Source organism: Xiphophorus maculatus, chromosome 9, assembly GCF_002775205.1.
Source record: "Xiphophorus maculatus strain JP 163 A chromosome 9, X_maculatus-5.0-male, whole genome shotgun sequence".
Classification (NCBI taxonomy): Eukaryota; Metazoa; Chordata; class Actinopteri; order Cyprinodontiformes; family Poeciliidae; genus Xiphophorus; species Xiphophorus maculatus.
The window spans coordinates 21,536,792-21,557,455 of NC_036451.1; the positions used below are offsets into that span (position 1 = coordinate 21,536,792).

The 20,664-nt window shown below is 39.9% G+C and overlaps 1 protein-coding gene and 1 long non-coding RNA gene across 2 annotated transcripts; both read left to right on the forward strand.

The window, feature by feature from the left end:
* The first annotated feature begins 12,689 nt into the window (after nucleotides 1-12,689).
* On the forward strand, nucleotides 12,690-16,761 carry LOC111609680 (dimethylaniline monooxygenase [N-oxide-forming] 5-like). The gene is made up of 9 exons (XM_023339287.1): nucleotides 12,690-12,881; nucleotides 12,971-13,136; nucleotides 13,217-13,359; nucleotides 13,451-13,650; nucleotides 14,119-14,352; nucleotides 14,483-14,604; nucleotides 15,844-15,916; nucleotides 15,995-16,064; nucleotides 16,143-16,761. Exons 1-9 carry the CDS (start codon nucleotides 12,756-12,758, stop codon nucleotides 16,500-16,502), a joined length of 1,494 nt encoding a protein of 497 aa, XP_023195055.1. The 5' UTR covers nucleotides 12,690-12,755; the 3' UTR covers nucleotides 16,503-16,761.
* A 976-nt stretch (nucleotides 16,762-17,737) lies between these two features.
* Nucleotides 17,738-20,387, forward strand: LOC111609692. Its single transcript, XR_002753262.1, has 2 exons — nucleotides 17,738-17,941; nucleotides 20,069-20,387. It is a non-coding gene; the product is annotated as an uncharacterized LOC111609692 (long non-coding RNA).
* The last annotated feature ends 277 nt before the right edge of the window (nucleotides 20,388-20,664 follow it).

A 20,664-nucleotide genomic window follows, 5' to 3' on the forward strand; every position in this document is an offset into this window, starting at 1 on the left:
TTTTCTGGCTGATGGCCAATTACCAATCTTTTAAAAAGCTTAACCTGCCGATTCCGATATTGGCTGATTCCAATTCTATTTTTTGTCTGAAATGCTGTTGAGTTGGCAACAGTGAGGTCACTGTTGATAATTGTAAACGTCCAGACATAAGTCGGTGGGCCGGTCTGTCAGTCAAACCTTTCTTACTGGAGAGCAAATGAGGACAGTGGTTGATTCTTAGGCCTTTGCCAAGCTAGATAAGATCGGTGGATAAGATCGGCTACATATGTAAAAATCGGTCAATCACCGATCTCCCAAAATTAAGGAAATCGGCTGGCCGATAAATGGGTGCACCCCTAGATGGTAAAATGGTTAATTTATTGTGCAATAAAATTGCACTATGTGCCTGGAATCACATAATACCGCTCTTTTAAACTCTGCAGAGCTTTCACCCATAAGGATCCTCAGTTAACTCCATGTTGGAGACTAATTTTCAAAGTAGGAAAGCCTAGAAATATTTTCTCTATTATGACATCTGGTCTATCATCACATCAATACGCATCTGTGGGAAGCAGATATAGCTGCGCATTACTAATAAGTTGTTCATCTTGGTCCTGACATTACACAAAACCATGTCAGTTATGGGCAAATGCACTCTAATTCAATCAATCTCAAACACAACATTTGGTACCTTCTGAGAAAGAAAAGAAGGGGAGACTGACAAAGAAAATAGAGCAGAAGTGGAACATAAAGAGGAAAAACAGAGAAAAAAGTTTTATCTCAAAGTGTGAAGACAGAAAAGAAAGAAAAAGAACACAAAGAGTGAAACCCCTTTTGCCATCTCACACAGAGAAATAAAAATTTGTGTAGTTACCAGGGAGGATGCTTTCATCCTGGTGTTTCTATAGCAACACTTACCATTTTACTGAGAGAAGATATTATTATGCAACGTGTAAGAAAAAAAACACAAAATGCTGAAAACAATTTGATAGGTGTGATGATTACATGTTTGTTGCACTAAAGCAAAAACCCATTAAGAGTAGACAATTTTATTTAAAGAACTAGAAAATTCCTGAAGAAATTTAACCGTGGCCTGCCAAAGTGTGCCCGTCGGTTTGAACCCAGTGTTCGGATGCTAAAAATTAGCATCAATGCTAAGATTAGCTACTGCGCAAGACAGTGATCTGACCTGAGAGAAAAAGATAATGCAAGGTAATATTATTGCACCGCCTATGGCAGTGCACTAGTGGAGGGCAGTGAAGTGCTAATGTTTGTGCTAATGTTAATGTACTGCTTTGCTATGAAAGGCAGCGCACTAACCTAAGAGAGAAAGATGATACAGCCTAAAATTATTGCACCGCCTATGGCGGTGCACTAACCAGAGGGAAGTATTAAGGCTTTTATTTTGAAATTTTAAGTAAGCTTCATTTTAAATGTCCAAACTAATCCCATGAGTAACAGTGATTGGGTTAAATCGTTTCGATAATGCCCAAAAGAGCAATTACCTGATGTAAAAATTGTCAATGCTTTTATTTTGAATTTTTTAGTAAGCTTCATTTTAAATGGCCACACTAATCCCATGTGTAACAATGGTTGGGTAAAATCAGCTATAAAATGCCCAAAACACAAGTAGTTCTAAAGGCCAGCTCATTCCTCCTCTGTAGTAACTGACAGTTCCGCCATGTTGTAGTCCTAACCTTGAGTCATTGTAGTTCTAAAGAGCAGCTCAGCTGTCGCGTGATGAAGCAGACAGGGAGAGACAGAATTATAATAGTTTGAAGTAGTTAGTTTTTCTGAAAGACCTGAGAGGAATATTCAGGCTTTTATTTTGAAATGTTCAGTAAGCTTCATTTTAAATGTCCAAACTAATCCCATGAGTAACCGTGATTGGGTTAAATCAGTTATATAATGCCCGAAAGAGCAATTACCTGATGTAAAAACTGTCAAGGCTTTTATTTGGACATTTTTATTAAGATTAATTTAAAATTGCCACACTAACCCTGTGTGTAGCAATGGTTGGTTAAAATCAGCTATAAAATGCCCAAAACACAAGTAGTTCTAAAGGCAGACTCATTCCTCCTCTGTAGTAACTGACAGTTCTGCCATGTTGTAGTTCTAACCTGCATGTTCTGCCATAGTTAGAACTACAGTGATGCGTTTTTGTAGTCCTAATCAGCTGCACTGCTCTGTCCTGTTCTTTGTTCTGTTGCTATGGTAATGAAGCATGTCTGTCAGACACTCAGGGCTGACAGAATTCTATTTCTTTGAGCCAGCCAGTTTGACTGAAAAAAGCAGTCCTAACAACTCCTTCCCGTTCGCGAACCGTGATACGTACTTGAAAACCGTTTGAAGCATCTGAGAGGGCTATTTGTCGTCTCCGATAGTACCACGATTCATATTCTCTACCTCACTCGCAGTAATAACAGCGATGAGAGAAAGATGGTGTGCGCTGAGCTCAGAAATTGGAAGTCAATCTGTGACTATCCTCAGAGGGATATTGAGGCTTTTATCTTGAAATTTTCAGTAAGCTTCATATAGAATTGTTGTTTGGGTTAAATGAGTTATTTACTGGCAAAACAGCCAGTAGTTCTAAATGGCAGCTCTTAATTGCTTTTAATTGAGTGTTAGAACTAGAGATATGGCGTTTTTGTAGTCCTATCTATTAGCATTAGGTTAAAGGCTAAAGCTAATAGATAGGCACTATCTGCGCAAGCCAGTGCCTTAACCTGAAATAACAAGATAATGCAGGCTAATATTAGGCCCCAATAAAGAGACGTTCTATTGGGTGTGGAACAATAGGTGCCTGCCATGCAATGCATGGAGGCAGTGACTGACTTGCTTTGCAAGTCAGTGTTTTCAAGAAGGTTAGGGATGCAAATTTTCTAACCTTGAAATGTTGAAGATTTTAGAAATTTGGAATGAAGATGATGTCATGGAAAAGAGAACTTCCAACTACAAACACTTGTTTGGATTCTTGTTGGAAAGAAAGAAAATGGTTAAAATACCAGTGGAAACCATTTAAAAAAAAATAGTACTTAACAGTTGATTTCTTTTTACATAAAATCATGGTAAGTCTGGCTATTTTTAGACCAGGGGTCACCAACCTTTTTGAGACTGGGGGCTACTTCACAGGTTCAGAGTAACACGAAGGGCTACTTGTTTGATACAGACATAAATTTTCTTTACAACAAAAATTCATTTAAGTAAATATGATTACATGCTGCCTGAGCATATTAATGTTAGGGACTATGCACAATAGTTATCAGTAAGGACAGCTATGGTTAATTGCTATATTGTGGTCAGACGTTTTTAGTTCAGAGTTTTAAGTTGGTGAGGTGGGGAACGCCGAAGCCTAAATCTTATAAGTCAATTTTCTTTTTCTGTGAGCTAAAAATGATGACTGGAGTTTGAACCACTCATCATTTGAACCTCAGGTTCTGCTTGAGCTTTTTACAGTGCGCGGTTCTGGCGGGTTGTCGGTTTATTAGCTTTTTTGTGATTTTGCGAACTGAACAGCTGACGGGTCACCTGCGGGCTGACACAAGCAGATGTCGAAAAAAAATGTCTGACAGATTGGAAGGTACAAAACTATCACTGCACCTGACCTGCAGGAGCACAACCACCTCTCCAACGCGCAAAAATCGGCACAAAACTAAACCACTAAAGCAGTGCACCCTTTTTTTTTTGTTTTTTACACAAACGATGCTAAATAATAAAGACATTGAAGCGAAGCAGTGAGATCCACGGAAAGAGGAGGATTGGTGGGATCTTAGAACTACGGGAGGTTCAAACTCCACTCATCATTTTTAGCTCACAGAAAAAGCAAACTGACCAATAAGATTTAGGCTTTGGGTGCCATTTGACCCCCACAGACTCACACTGATGTGCGCTACATACACTGCTCAAAAAAATAGAGGGAACACTTAAACAACACAATATAACTCCAAGTAAATCAAACTTCTGTGAAATCAAACTGTCCACTTAGGAAGCAACACTGATTGACAATCAATTTCACCTGCTATTGTGCAAATGGAATAGACAACAGGTGGAAATTATTGGCAATTAGCAAGACACACTCAATAAAGGAGTGGTTCTGCAGTTGGGACCACAGACCACTTCTCAGTACCTATGCTGTCTGGCTGATGTTTTGGTCAGTTTTGAATGTTGGTGGTGCTTTCACACTCGTGGTAGCATGAGACTGACTCCACAACCCACACAAGTGGCTCAGGTAGTGCAGTTCATCCAGGATGGCACATCAATGCGAGCTGTGGCAAGAAGGTTTGCTGTGTCTGTCAGGTAGTGTCCAGAGGCTGGAGTCGCTACCAGGAGACAGGCCAGTACACCAGGAGACGTGGAGGAGGCTGTAGGAGGGCAACAACCCAGCAGCAGGACCACTACCTCCGCCTTTGTGCAAGAAGGAACAGGAGGAGCACTGCCAGAGCCCTGCAAAATGACCTCCAGCAGGCCACAAATGTGCATGTGTCTGCACAAACGGTTAGAAACCGACTCCATGAGGATGGTATGAGGGCCTGACGTCCACAGATGGGGGTTGTGCTCACAGCCCAACACCGTGCAGGACGTTTGGCATTTGCCAGAGAACACCAGGATTGGCAAATTCGCCACTGGCGCCTTGTGCTCTTCACAGATGAAAGCAGGTTCACACTGAGCACATGTGACAGAGTCTGGAGACGCCGTGGAGAGCGGTCTGCTGCCTGCAACATCCTTCAGCATGACCGGTTTGGCAGTGGGTCAGTAATGGTGTGGGGTGGCATTTCTTTGGAGGGCCGCACAGCCCTCCATGTGCTCGCCAGAGGTAGCCTGACTGCCATTAGGTACCGAGATGAGATCCTCAGACCCCTTGTGAGACCATATGCTGGTGCGGTTGGCCCTGGGTTCCTCCTAATGCAGGACAATGCTAGACCTCATGTGGCTGGAGTGTGTCAGCAGTTCCTGCAAGATGAAGGCATTGAACCTATGGACTGGCCAGCCCGTTCCCCAGACCTGAATCCGATTGAGCACATCTGGGACATCATGTCTCGCTCCATCCACCAACGTCACGTTGCACCACAGACTGTCCAGGAGTTGGCGGATGCTTTAGTCCAGGTCTGGGAGGAGATCCCTCAGGAGACCATCCGCCACCTCATCAGGAGCATGCCCAGGCGTTGTAGGGAGGTCATACAGGCACGTGGAGGCCACACACAATACTGAGCCTCATTTTGACTTGTTTTAAGGACATTACATTAAAGTTGGATCAGCGTGTAGTGTTATTTCACTTTAATTTTAATTTTGTGGCTCCAAATCCAGGCCTCCATTGGTTAATAAATTTGATTTCCATTGATGATTTTTGTGTGATTTTGTTGTCAGCACATTCAACTTTGTACAGAACAAAGTATTCAATGAGAATATTTCTTTCATTCAGATCTAGGATGTGTTATTTGAGTGTTCCCTTTATTTTTTTGAGCAGTGTATAAGATGTTTTGGCACAAAAGTACTTTTTCTTCTCCATAATTTTGTTAATAGTAAACAGGGTTGGATAATAGAAATACAATAACTTTTCTTTTTTTAATTTAAAGGAAAATCTCTCAGTGCATCCAGCTGTACAGCTGCTGCTGCAACAATCCAAACTCTCAGTCACTTGTGGGCAATTTAGAATCACACAGAAAAGCTCCAAAAGGGAATCAAACTCAAAACTCTGAACTAAGAACTTCTGATCACATAATAGCAATTAGCCATAGCTGCCATGGTAAATTATTACTGATAACTACTATCAGTAGTCCCTAACATTAACATGATCAGGCAGCATGTAATCATATATAAATATATATGATTACAACACAATGTTTATAGTTTTCAAATGTTTTATGATTACCAGTCTCTAAAAGGTTGGTGACCCCTGATCCCCTGATCTAAGGAATCTGGGTGAATGGGAAAGACAACGGTATGCTTTAAACTTCTACTTTAATAATTCTGTATTTTCCACTTTTCCTTCTCTAATGTCTCCTCCCACTTAGTTAATTAAGAAAACAGAGAAATAAATATATGGTAAACTGCTCTAATATTCCCTAAGTAAACATGCTCTGATCTGCATCCAGAAGAGCTTAGAAAGTTCTCAATTAACTATTGTTCTATTGTCTTTTCTGCAAAGAAAATATCATAAAGCATAACTTATTTTAAATACTTCATGTAAATAGATGCACATTTAATATGCATGTCTTAAAAGTCTTAACTGTGACATTTGTAAAGCATTTCTTGAGGAAACAATGATAGTTCCCCTCTCTGCTTTCGCTAACCCCAAACATCCTGGTACCAGCAACCCCCCAAGCTCCCCTCTCTGCTGTCGCTATCCCCAAACATCCTGGTACCAGCAACCCCCCAAGCTCCCCTCTCTGCTGTCGCTATCCCCAAACATCCTGGTACCAGCAACCCCCCAAGCTCCCCTCTCTGCTTTCGCTAACCCCAAACATCCTGGTACCAGCAACCCCCCAAGCTCCCCTCTCTGCTGTCGCTATCCCCAAACATCTTGGTACCAGCAACCCCCCAAGCTCCCCTCTCTGCTGTCGCTATCCCCAAACATCCTGGTACCAGCAACCCCCCAAGCTCCCCTCTCTGCTGTCGCTAACCCCAAACATCCTGGTACCAGCAACCCCCCAAGATCCCCTCTCTGCTGGCGCTATCCCCAAACATCCTGGTACCAGCAACCCCCCAAGCTACCCTCTCTGCTGTCGCTATCCCCAAACATCCTGGTACCAGCAACCCCCCAAGCTCCCTTCTCTGCTGTCGCTATCCCCAAACATCCTGGTACCAGCAACCCCCCAAGCTCCCCTCTCTGCTGGCGCTATCCCCAAACATCCTGGTACCAGCAACCCCCCAAGCTCCCCTCTCTGCTGTCGCTATCCCCAAACATCCTGGTACCAGCAACCCCCCAAGCTCCCCTCTCTGCTGTCGCTATCCCCAAACATCCTGGTACCAGCAACCCCCCAAGCTCCCCTCTCTGCTGGCGCTATCCCCAAACATCCTGGTACCAGCAACCCCCCAAGCTCCCCACTCTGCTGGCGCTATCCCCAAACATCCTGGTACCAGCAACCCCCCAAGCTCCCCTCTCTGCTGTCGCTATCCCCAAACATCTTGGTACCAGCAACCCCCCAAGCTCCCCTCTCTACTGTTGCTAACCCCATACTTACTTCCAGTGACCTGAAATTTTTGTCAGTAATTAAAAAATCCAGGGTGGCACCCAGTTCCTCAGCGTTCCCGAATTATATATGTCAACAAAAACACGCCCAACTCTCTGGAATATATTCGGTTTTGGTGTTTCTTCCTCCTGGGGTTGATCAATTTGTGGCTCAATCTTGTTTTTTTTCCACCCTGGATTCCATTCTGTCTATCTTGATTTTTAAAGACACGATCTGCTTATTCAATTCCTCGTTCTCCCTAGTAACCCAGAGCAGTCTTTCAGTCTTTTCTTTTAAAGCATTTTCCGCATCAATTTTTGCCGTGGCCCGCTTCCGTTCTAGTTTTAATTTCAATTGTTGCATGTTGCAATAATCATTTTGCATTCCTTTAATTGTTGTCCTCGCTTCCTCCAATTCCAAATTAATTTTAACAATTTGTTTTTTATAAAACTGATTCGAACGTATGAGTAGGTTATTTTCTGCATGCCAATTTGCTGGGTCATCAGTCCTGTTCAGTCTCTCCAGTTTCCTCTTCAGAAGCTGTTCTATTTTCTGAAGCTGTTCATTTTCCCTGTTCAGCTTCACCTGGTTCTCTGAGAGACTCTCTAACTTTCTTAATATGAAATCTTTCTCCGCCATTGTTTCTTTCTCGTTCGAACCTTAAACTGCAAATGAATTTCTCTGTGGAATCTGGGAATACAAAGACAGTCACCAGTGATGTCACAAACAGGATGTGTGACATCACAGTTTGACATCATAGCCACAAGAAGTCTGTTGGGTGTGGGGGAAAAGGGGGATGTTTTTTAAAAAAAAAAAACTTTATTAACACTGTATGACGACAGAGAGAAACATTTGTTCTGCCTCAAGAATAAACAAATACAGATAAACATGTTCAAGAAAAAGAAAACGCTAAAGGGCTTCGGTTCCCAACTGTACATTCAAAGCAATACAGATTTCAATTGTTTTAATATCTATTTTTTGTCTTTGATAGTCGGGATATAAAACTTAACTTCATGGTAAAATGCAGCAAGGCATGGCTTCCCCTACCTGGAACAGTGAATATGATATTTAGCTAGTGACAATAAAGGATTTATCAGAAACTCTGAATTGTTGAGCTTCTAGTGAGGCCAAGTAAGAATCTTCCCATAACAGCATAAATTGTGCTTCTATGTTGTTGTGGATAAAGTCACATGTATTGCTAACTAAGGCTAGGCGCCTGACTACAAATATGGTAATAGGCAGTCAGAAAGGTTCGGCTGAGGAGCCCGAGTGTGAATAAAACACCAAGAGACAGGTAGTAAGTTTAAGTTATTGTATTCAAGCTTACAGTTTTGCATAAATGTATGGACTAGTTCGGCAAACATCAAAGAAGCTCATAAACCGACGACCCACCAGAACCGCACACGGTAAAAAGCTCTGCCGGGATCCAAACAACCGCTCTTAGAACTACGGGAGGTTCAAACTCCTGTCATTCATTTTTATGTCGTGTCTCCCAGTCCTCCCTCATCGCCCCCTGGTGGTCCCAGTGCTCCCTTGTCCCTTCTCAAGTCAGTCACTGCTCTCCTTATGCATTGCTATGGGCAGGCCCCAATTATCTTGAGACATTTTATTTAAATTGAATGGAAACAAAAATCAAAGAAGGCAAAACGTATATATGTATCACCACATGCTTTTTGAGGAATTAGGAAGCAGAAAAAAGCTTCTGATCCCAGCAAACAAAGAGGGCTGAGACTTCAGAGAGGACCAGCAGCAAGTTCTATACCTATACCAACTTATACCAAGTTGTATTACCTATGCTGAAAAGTTTTCTAAAAAAAGACACACAGATGCAGACTATTCAGGCCATAACTTCTTCTGTTTGACAGTTTTTTTTTCCATAGTGTTTCACAGTTGTTGCTTTAAGTTTTATCGTGACTCTGCTTCTTGTCTTCTACATAATAAAGAGATAAATACATGAATAAGCAAATTAATAAAATTTGCATCACTTCACTAAGAGAGCAATAATGTTAACGTACAATGTTTTTTGTGAGCCATATGAGCCAAGAGCTGCCTGCTTTTTCCTATCTTTTACTCATGTTGGTTTATCTGACGCCCCATTAAAGGTAGATTCAAATGTGAAGTTAAAAATTTTCTGAAACATCAACTTCCGTCAAATCTATATGTAGGCTATTTCTCATTTGCAATACATCCTGTTACATACTTTGCACGTGCCTTAGAATGAATGATGTACAATTGACAGTGTGATGCCATCATTTTTTTTTCTTATGACATACTTAATCGTTGCTTGACCAATTAAATTTGAGCCAGCTGGCATTACAAACTAACTTAATTGTAATACAACTGGGATTGAATTGGAATGTATGTAACCTGTCTTTACAGCTAGATTGATTTGAAAAATTTGTTTCTATATGAAATAGAAATGTTTGTTTTGATATGTCTTGTTGTAAACCAGCTCTGTATAAATAAACTCAGTAAATTGACTACGAAACGTTGCCGTTTTAGGAAAGCAGACCGATGCAAAAAGGTTTATCCAAAACTTGAGGTCATCCATCATCGACGGCCTGCTTGTGTGCATCCATGCAGGCAAAATCACACTTGCAGCTCTTTAACTAACTGTGTCATGTACATGCGTGATTTGTTCACTCTGTTTTTTACTTTTCATATAAGCCAAACATGATTTATCATTCTGTTTAGCTGTGACACATTCCTGGAGGCTGGGCATTGGCTGAGCTACTGCTGCCAACAACTTAACATTCTCTCTTGATAGATGATGAAGTTGATCTTAGTTCTCTCCTAGACAAAATCACTAGCTGAGCTTTTGTTGTGACTAACTTTATGTGTTCTCTTTCATCCTACTGCCATTAAAACTGGCTTAGAGCTTACCTGTTAATGTTTCTCTTCAAATGAAGATGCTAAAGGAGCTACTAATGCCATTAACTTCTTCCTTTTCAATAACATAGAAAGTATTCCTGGATCAGGGATTCTGTATTTTTATGCATGTGCTACGTACTTTGAATTGAACCAGGTTCTGTTGGAGGTTTCTTCCTGAAAGAGGGGAGTTTTTCCTCTCCACTGTCACTACATGCATGCTCAGTTTGTATGAGGGATTGCTGTAAGGTAAAAAACAACAGAAGCAATTTTCCATTGTACATTATCATCCAGGAGTGAATATTGCAAGTCAATGACTCAGTGCAATCTGCTCGGGTTTTTTTAGATAGAAGTTTATTTTTTTAACTATGTTGAATAATTAACTGAATTGTTTGATAACCAAAATCAATTGAAATGAGAATGATTGGATTGAATTGATTTTTTTTTTTTGTTAAATACTTTGAGATGGCATTTGCAAATGGCGCAAATTATATTAACTGAGTTGAACCTGAATTTCTCAGGTAACATAATTAACATAAACATTGCAGCATTGCCACATGCTGTGTGCAGTGGGGCCTTAAAGGCTAAAGGTAAAGAACTGGAATACCTCACTAACCATATTAATAGTAACGACTGGAGCTATGATTTAGATGTTATTGCTATGCAGTCACAGTCCAAGCAAGGATCCTTTGCAAACAATGTTACTTTCATGATGCCCTTCAGAGAATAAAATAGATTGAGCTTGATGTGAAAAAGAACATGGAAACAAAAGAGTGCAGCTCCGCTACAGAAACCATTTAGGACAATATACAATTTGTGTTATGACGACCACATATATCATGTGTTAAACAAGATCACTGCCTGTGCTGTCCCAATCCTCTTTTTCTCTTTTTGACTTTGACCATGTTGATTTTTCCTTCTGGTTCACTTTTTGATGCTCAGGCCTGTTTTCCTGTCTCTGTCTTCCTCCCTCTCTCGTCTCAAGTGTGTTCAAACCTGTTGCGATGGTAACTGACCTGCTACAAGAATGCTGCTCTGTGATTAATGTGTCCTTTCATTTTTTTTTTTATTATACTGTATCATATGTATCTACTGTATATAGTTGGTGATTTAACAAAAACAAAATAACAAAAGCAACTTCTTTCAATTACTTTATGTGTATCATGCAGTATTTATAATATTAACATTATTATTATTACTATTAGTAGTAATATGTTATGTAGTATCTGGTTGCAAATTATTGGCGCTAAAATACTACATAGAAAGACACAACAAGGTTAGGACTTGCATGCACAAGGCATTATGCCAGAGGATGGGTGTAAGTACAATTGACAAGTGGTATGAGCACAGGACTGAGAAAGAAGATAGAATAGAATAGATAGCATTTATTGTCATTGAACAGAATTCAACGAAATTTCCATTGCAGCTCCCGTGCAAAAGGTCAAATATATACAGTATAAATAAGCAAACACACAATAATAATAATAACAATATATACAACTAAATTAACTAAAGGCACTCAACCATCCAAAGAAGTAGCAGCAGGTCCAATTATGGCAAAGTACAGATAATGTGACAGTGCAAAGTGCAGAACAGTGTGGTTGACAATGAGGATTATATTGTAATGTGGAGCGATACCCGCTCTAAAAATCATACCTGTGCCATTTCTACAAAGCAGCCAGACCTTATGCTGTAAGAATAACAAAATATGTAATTTGCTTGATGTGTTTATCCCAGATGACAATAACATCTTAAAGAAAATGGCAGAGAAAATAACAGGCTAGAATCTTGAGATAGAAGTCAATTGCATGTGGAACAAAAAAAACCTGAGTTAGGCCACTTGTAATTGAAGCGTTAGAAACAATTAAAAGATTGCAAGAGCAACTGGAAAACCTCCCATGCAGAGTAGGTGCCAAAGAAATGTGCTGGTAGGGAGCTCTCGCATACTTCAACGGGTACTTGGCTGAACACCTGTCTGAGACTAAACCTGAGGGACCTTTTTGGCCTGGTGAATAAACCTGAAATAAGGGAAGAATGTTGAGAAAATAAAAATGATAAGAACAAATGCTAAATGCAACATTAAAAAGTAAATTGGCCCATTTACAGCTACAATGTCTGAGAGTCCAATAGAAATGTTAAATCAGCTTTCACCATAAATGTTTCCTGCAGATTTTAGATTGTGAATCAGAGCATCTTTCCTTGCAGTAGGTTCCTGGAATGCCTCATCCTGCACATTGCCATGTACATGCTCAAGCACATATTTTCACAGGCCATCAGGCTGGCAGCAAAACAATACCCCTGGAGAAATGTGGAAGTCTCTGCCTTGTTCAAGGGCACTTCAGAATTGGGTTTAGGTTGATGTGTAGTGTTAGTTTTTGACTTGATTTTGGTCTTGTCTTACCACAGGACCTTCTTTCACACAAATGGATGGTTAAATTGATTCTGAAGGCAGTCAGCTGCACTGAGTTTGATCTAAACGGTTCACTTTAAAGGGAGTTAAATATAAATGCAACCATCTTATTTACATAGACAAAAACATTGAACTCAATGTATCACTTTTTTCTTCCACTTCAGAATCATGCAATCTTTTGTGTTTGTAAGTGCCCAAGGCACAGTAATGGTCTTCTTTAACAGCTCCCGTCTTTATTTTATTTTTATTTTTTTCTGCGCCTGCAGGAGTCTCCAGAACCAGATCGATCCAGCATCTACCGCTCTCTGGTGGTGAATACCTCCAAAGAGATGATGTGCTTCAGCGATTTCCCCATGCCTGACGACTATCCCAACTACATGCACAACTCCCAGCTGCTGCAGTACTTCAGGCTCTACGCTGCGCATTTTCACCTGCTCCAACACATTCGCTTTCAGGTCCGTCCTGTTTTGTTGTGGCCATTTTTTTTAATATGAAAAGGTAATTGATCTCTACATTAAGGCTTGCGTTTCTGCACACGTTTCAGACCACTGTGAGGAGTGTTACACAAAGGCCAGACTTCTCAGTGTCTGGTCAGTGGGACGTAGTGACCATGAACAAAAATAACGAGGAAGAAATACACATCTTTGATGCAGTTCTGATGTGTTCAGGACACTACACCCATCCGGTCTTACCCCTGTCAGATTTTCTAGGTATTAAGATTACTTCAGTAAATTTAAACTATCATAAAAGCCTTTGCCTTTGAGCTGTTTTGCCATATGTTTTTCTCCAGGACACGAAACATTCCTCGGTAGGCTTCTTCACAGCAGGGAATATAGAGACGCAGATTCCTTCAGGGGTGAAAGGGTGGTGGTTGTTGGCTTTGGGAACTCCGGAGGGGATGTTGCGGTAGAGATTAGCAGATCTGCAGAAAAGGTGAGAACAGGACAGACACAGGAGAACTGCCACGTTGTTTGAGAATCGAAGAGAGACGACAACAACATCTAATATTCTCCACCCTCTTCAGACCTTTCTCAGTGTTCGGGACGGGTTCTGGGTGATGAGCAGAATGGCCCATAGGGGCCTGCCCGTGGATATGACATTGATCTCCAGGTTCAACATCCTCCTGCTGCAGCTGCTCCCCAAGACTTTAATCAACTGGGCAGCAGAGAGAGCACTGAACCAGAAATATGACCATGAACTCTACGGTCTGAAGCCCAGACACAGGTATCACTGTTTGAATCAACCGACTAGTTTTGACTATTGCTCAAAAACAACAGGAGCTGAATTCAACGCAGACAAATTAGCGTAGCACGCAACAAAAATTTTATACCAGGCGGACCTCTCTAAGTTCAGTGTTGAAGACCACTCTGGCACTAACGCTGCAACCGACGAGGTCAATCATTCAGAACCAGACTGCTGGGCAATGTGGGCGCTGCACCAGATTTTCCGGTCAATAGGTGAAAAGGCATCTCAAACGTCCCTCACAGTATAGTGTATAAGTTCAGCTGAAAAATAATCAAGAGAAAGGTCCAAAAAATACTTATACACAATATTAAACAAGGTCAAGCACCAGACATGAAATCTAGGAAAGAAAAAACTACAGAAACAACAAAATAAAAATTTAGAGGCGCTATTGCACAGCAGCCTGCAAATAAATGTCAATAAACATCTCTTTTGCAATTTATTACACAGACTTCTGGACAAAAGGCCTCTGGTCAATGATGATCTTCCTGGTCGAATTCTTCAGGGAGCCCTTGTCATAAAGCCCAACATACGAGCTTTCAAGGATTCAGGAGTTACATTCGAAGACGGGACAGTTGAAGACAACATTGACTCTGTGGTCTTTTGTACAGGATATAAAGGAATCTTCCCGTTCTTGCCCTCTGCTCTGTCTGAAGGGCCACACAGTGAGCTGACGCTATACAAGTACGTCAATGCAGAGAAAGGTTCACTGTTTAAGGGGGACAGACAAGATACATCACAGAACATGATGTAAAGCGTGTGCTTTATATTATGAAAGATTACTTAATTTATTTACTTTTTTGTCATAATTCAGAAGAGTGTTTCCTCCGTCTCTTCAACAACCCACGCTGGCCGTCATGGGTTTTTTCCAAGTGAGGGGACCAATCATGCCGATTGTGGAGATGCAGGTCCGCTGGGCTGTGAAGGTGTTTTCAGGTAGACACAATATGTACACACACAGTGACTTACTAAAGTATTCATAGCCCTTTTGACACGATAAACCCACAAACGTCAATATATTTTAAAATAATTGTGTGTGACAGACCCACAAAAGGTAATTCCTAATTGTAAAATTGTTTTTCAGAATTAAAAAAAATTAAAATCTGAAAATGTGTCATACGTTTCCTCCGCATGCATGTGTGGATTCTCCCTCCGACTTCTTTCCTTCAGTCCAAAAAAAAAAAAAAGACAATTTGAAATTGTCCATTGGTATGAATATATGTGCTTTCTGGCTCTCTGTTGCTTGTGATGGACTGACAATGGACAGATTGGCAACACAGTAGACACATGTAATGGAAAACACTTGTGTGTGATAGAGAGCTAACACTGCGCTCTCCCATAACTCCCAACATGAATCATGTTAATGGTATGATGGGATACCTTTTACCCAACAGAATCATACAGACTGGTCAGAGTTAATGGGAGCTCAATACGGGGAAGAAAACCTGTGGTAACACTTTATTTGACGGGTTGTGAATAATTAAACTTTAGCTTTAATAACATAAAGCTACATAATTTTTAAAGTTTAATCAGTAATACTTTTATAACAAATTTATGTCAGATCAAGATTTCTTGGTTAATGTCAAGTTGTCGTAACGAAGACATTTTGAATAATGTCAACTTTGTATTAAAAGTGTCATGATTTACCGAATGACACTTTATGACAACAGTTATAAATATTCATGAAGACTTACTCCTGTTCATGACAGGTGTTATGTCATGTTTATGACAGTCTTATTCACAACCCGTCAAATAAAGTGTTACCAAACCTGTCAGAAAGTGCAAATGACTTGAGACCGGGGCGAAGGTTCACCTTTCAACACCTCAGAGACCTCAGATACAGCCACAGCTGCAGCCGAGGGCTTTGATCAAATTCCGATCATGTTAGAATGGTGTAGTCAAAGCCCAGAGATGAATGCAACTGATAAATTCTGGCAGCACTTTTTGTGTCCCCAAATGTTTTCCACCAAATCCATTCTCAGGTTGAGTTAATTTGTAAAGAGTTCAAAACGTCTTTTATATTATTGATCTATCAAATAGAATTCCAATAAAAAATCCTTCATTTAAGTTTGTGGTTTTCAGAAGAAATCTAAAAAGTTCAAGCGTTATGTATATCATTGCAAAACACTGTAAATTAATTTTGGGATGAAGAAGATGATACGTTTAATGTTTCAGGTTTGACTCGTCTCCCATCGACGCAGAAAATGCTTGAAGTCATTGAGACTGAAAGGAGGTTAAACTTGCCCAGGTAGCCATCATTCTCACACTCAAAGTTGATTTTTACGCCAAAATAAGTTGGCTGACATTCCTTCTTATGGTTTTTAAGCTTCCCTAACCCTCAACAAGCTGTTCTCCAAGTTGATTTCATCCAGTACTTGGATTTCATGGCCGAGGAGGTGAGTAGGTCCTAACACTCTGTTGTTTACAGCATCTAAGACACAGACAACCAAATAATAATAAGCTTTTCCTCACAGATTGGTGTTAAACCACATCTTTGGAGACTGCTCCTAACAGACCCAGTCCTCTGGGCAAAGATCTTCTTTGGTCCCTGCACTCCTTACCAGTATCGCCTCACTGGGCCTGGACAGTGGGCAGGAGCCAGACAAGCCATCCTCACACAGTGGGAGCGGGTTGCTAAGCCTTTCAGAAGCAGAGCGCTACCAGAGCCAGAGGTCCGGAGGTCTTTCCCGTGTTCTCCCTGGCTAACGGCATGTGCAGGAACTATGGTCATGGCTTTGCTTTTGTCACATAAGATTGTCCCGTTAGTCCAACGTGCCACCCAGATGCTGAGCAGGAGTAAGAGTTTTCTGGGTGATTTGTGGTTCACTGACTAACCTCAAAGACTTGAAATAATCGTCACTTAGAAGAACTGATGTAGAGTCGGCTGGATCAAAGCGACTTCACAGGGAATCAGAGGTAATCTGGACCTGAGTTGTCTTGCTTTGTGTTTCTTTACTGAGAATATACAAATAGAGTATACTCATCTTTTCGCCAGACTCGCTCTTCATCGCCATCAGTAAAACTCGCACATTCTCAGCTCAGCTTACGTTTGCCTTTCTGCAAATCCAGTTTAACCACTTACCTTTCTTGTCCACTGTGGACCCAGAACAGTTTTCCCCTTGATAGTCTTCTTTTCAGAAATAATTTTTTCACATGCTGCCTGCTCCAGAGTCCAGTTGTGAAAACATGACAGACACTCTTAAGTCTGTTAGAATGATCAAAATCTTAATCGACTAATCCTCACTTTTGTTGGCATCATTTCAAGGATTGGTCAGGACAAAATAAGAGAGTCTTCATCAGCGCAGACAGAACAACTGCATAGTGTAGCATGAGATTAATATTACCTCAACATTTAAATTGCATTTGCATGAATACTGTAACAATGTTGCTATCTGGGCTTTCCATTTGTGATGCTGCACATTGTCTTGACGTGTCAAAGAAATCATTTACGGTCATTCTCGGCTAGAAAATTATATATGCTACGAAGAGGCAATGTTGGACAATTAATAACTTAAAGCAACAAATCTTCATAAGCAATGGAAATTTAAGACAAATATGTATCACTTTCACAAGGGTGTGATTTTCTTTGTCTTGCCCTTTCTTTTAGTTTGACATAACACATGTGTCAAACTCGAGGCCCGGGGGCCAAATCTGGCCCGCCGTAGCTTTTAATGTGGCTCTTTAAATTCCAAATTGCATCAATAACTTCTTCCAGTTTTTCACAAATCTGCAAAATTGACACAAAATTAAGAAATCTCCACATTTCTTTTTCTAATTTACTGTAGATTTTCTCAAAATTGGTCAGACACACATTGAGTAACTGCAGCCTCACTTGATGTCACGTTATAGTCTGCAATTTATATGGAAAGTAATAAGAAGTCACATTTAACGTCATACATTAGCACAAACATCATAATTCCTTACAAACATTTCTAAATTGGCACCACAAAATCTGCAATTTTGACTGAAAAAAAACCACTAAAACAATCACAAATCTGGGAAGAACAGCAATTTATTGATATTTTAGCTATTTATTGGGTTTTATCAAAACATTCTGGCGAAACCGGCCCTTTAAGAGCATTCAGGTTTTTGAATATGGCCCAAAATGAAAATGAGTTTGACATAAGGCTGAGGTTTCTGGGGACGAGTGTAAATACCAACACACTTGTGGAGTCAGCTGCCACCTGACAGAAGACGGCAGAAGACACCAGAGGTCGATCCCAGGAATGGACGATGACGGAAACTCAAACTGTGGAAGGAGAGCGGACACAAGGTAAGGATGGGGGTGGGAATCTGAATATTTACATCACAAGGCTCAGGCCTGGTTACCACTTATCGTGAACAAACCATTTGACATTCATTTCAGAGTACAAGCATCTCTAAAGCGGTGGTTCTTAACTCTGGTCTTCAAAGCAATCTGCCCTGCATGTTTTAGATGTTACCCTGCTATAATTTCAATTCGTGGCTGATTGACAAGTTTTTGCTGAACTGCAATCATCTCAGATGTCTTACATCACCTAAAACGTTCAGGGCAGGTTTGGGAAACACTGCTGTAAAACCACCTCCTAAAGGCTCCTGATTGTTCTCAGCTTGGGGTCAGATCTGTCTGTCTCCCTTTTCACACCAGAATTTAATCTGCCAGCAATTTTACTGAGTTTTCCAGCTAACCCTAAGGAAGAATTTTAAATAGCAATTATTATTATTTTGCTTTTCAATTTAAATGAAGCTTAAATTCATTTAAGCTTAAATTATCTGTAAGAGAGGCAGAAGAAACTCTTTGGATTATGAAAGTTGCAGACCTCTAGACTGTACCCTCTCTCTCTCTCTCTCGCCAAACACTGTTGATTGATCTGCTTTTGTGCTTCAAGAAATGAAATCTGATCTTCAGGCAGCCCTGTCTGCATTTCTGCAAGTTGAAACACAACCAAGTGGTTAAATAGGAGGACATGCAGCTTTTCTAAACCACTTTCTCCCAGGAGAGAAAAGGTCAGGTTGGTCAACTCCGTTAAATATTTAGCTTGTGTAGTAGTGGCCATTGTTTGCCAAACCAAACATCCAATGAAAGTCCCATCAAGCCACTATAAGGCACTTGGGTAAAATTTTTTGTACGCCGGCAAAAGAAGGTTCATTGTCCTAACTTGTTGATTGTTCTGGATGATTTATTTTTCCTATTTCAGCAAACAATTACAGAGTTCAAACTTTCCTTTGTTCTCATGCTGCCTCTCTTGCTCTGGTTAAAAAAAACCATAAGCCCCAAACCCAAATGCCTGCTGGTCCTTTACCAGGCCCCTACACTCATAGAAAGTGGGCTGACCCACCCTACTTCCTGTCTGAAGTAAGGTGGGCCTTACTTCAGACAGGCCCACTTGTCTGAAGTAAGTGGGCCTTCAGACAAGTGGGCCCACTTGTCTGAATTATTTTTCTTATTATATAAGAAAAATAATTAAACAAAAGATAAATAGAATAAACAATTATTAACCTGTACATTTACTCTGTAAATAATACAAAAAATAGAAATTTAAGAATAAAACTAACAAAATTCAAATGGATAAAGAAATAAAGAATAAATAGCTCCCACAGCTTATATATATATATATGTAACCCATGTTAATTTAACAAATATGAATTATAGCCTGTAGTACACTACATTGTCGATAGGTGGCAGTAAATGGTTTCAAGTAGTCTAAAACTACATTGATATGCCGCAGTATATGAACTAGAATAACCAGAAGATGAAACCGGAAGAAACGTTTTGTGGTCATTTTATTGACAAAACTCTGTGTTATTTTCAATATTTTTCAAGAGCTAGTTTTCATCTATGGTTGATTTTTCGATTCTTGTGTAACCGGACCCGGGAGAACTTTGTTTTTGATATTACATTTATTTGTTTTTTTGATGCGAATCTCCGGTGAGTTCTGTGCTATAATTTTCTTTGTTAGCTATCGATTAGCCACAAGCTAATATTTTGCTGTTATGTATTAAAAGTTATATTGTGATTTCATTTTACAGTTCAATGTTGAAAGGGAAAAAAAAACAATCGGAGATACTTGTTTATGATTAAGAATGTATGTTTTGTATGAAAATTAGCAATGCTTACGGCTAACTCTGAAAGGCTATTCTGCTAATATTGCGCCTTTTTTTTTCTTCTTGGAATACTGATACTGATGAGGTATCTAGTGACAGTGAGTTATTTATTCCACTGTGCGGAATTGAAGAATGCTAGAAAAAGATATGTCAATTCAGTGAATATTATGTTGTGATGTTTTGTTGAGCTAAAAGACAAAATTGGTTGTCGCAGCTGTAAATTATTTTATTTACATGGAGTGAAAGATAAACATTCACTGAAATGACTTAGAATGGTGTATCACAAAATAGTAAAATACATTTCTGCTATATGCAGGTTGTTTTTTTTGTGTTGAGAGACATCGTGTGAAGAACGGCGAGCCAGGATCCAAAAGAGCAGATTGAGATTGTGTCCACTACGACGTCAAAGAATAACGTTCTTCTGTTCCACTTGATCGGTGGGATTGCACATATTAACACTACCCGGGTAGCTACCATATAACATTCAGATCTGAAAACTGAATTGAACTGAAAAAAAAGAAAGGAAAAACTTTTGAACTCGACTGACTTGACTTAGGACTACCAAAAGGAAACATTGACTATTTTGTTCTGTTTCATTATTGTCAAATTGTGTAATAAATGTGTTTTGTTCAACACATTGTTTCCCTCGCTCCTCCTGAGTTGAACCTAGTTCTGATGCGCTATTTAATTGTAAAGATTAATAGTCACCGATTCCTTTGTTACAGGTGCCTTACCAGATAAGTACAAAGTCTTACATATATATATATATATATATATATATATATATATATATATATATATATATTTTTTTTTTTTTTTTTTTTTTTTTTTTTTTTTAATTAAAAATTGAAGTCATAAGAAGAGTAGGGATATTCTGAGTCCAAGATTAAAGGGATTAAGATGGTTGCTATA

Bases quoted from the DNA above. Each gene is read 5' to 3' on its own strand.
- LOC111609680 (XM_023339287.1), top strand. From the start codon at position 12,756: ATGATGTGCTTCAGCGATTTCCCCATGCCTGACGACTATCCCAACTAC. The intron at 14,605-15,843 runs GTAGACACAATA...TTAATGTTTCAG, and splicing joins GGCTGTGAAGGTGTTTTCAG to GTTTGACTCGTCTCCCATCG. The intron at 15,917-15,994 runs GTAGCCATCATT...ATGGTTTTTAAG, and splicing joins AGGAGGTTAAACTTGCCCAG to CTTCCCTAACCCTCAACAAG.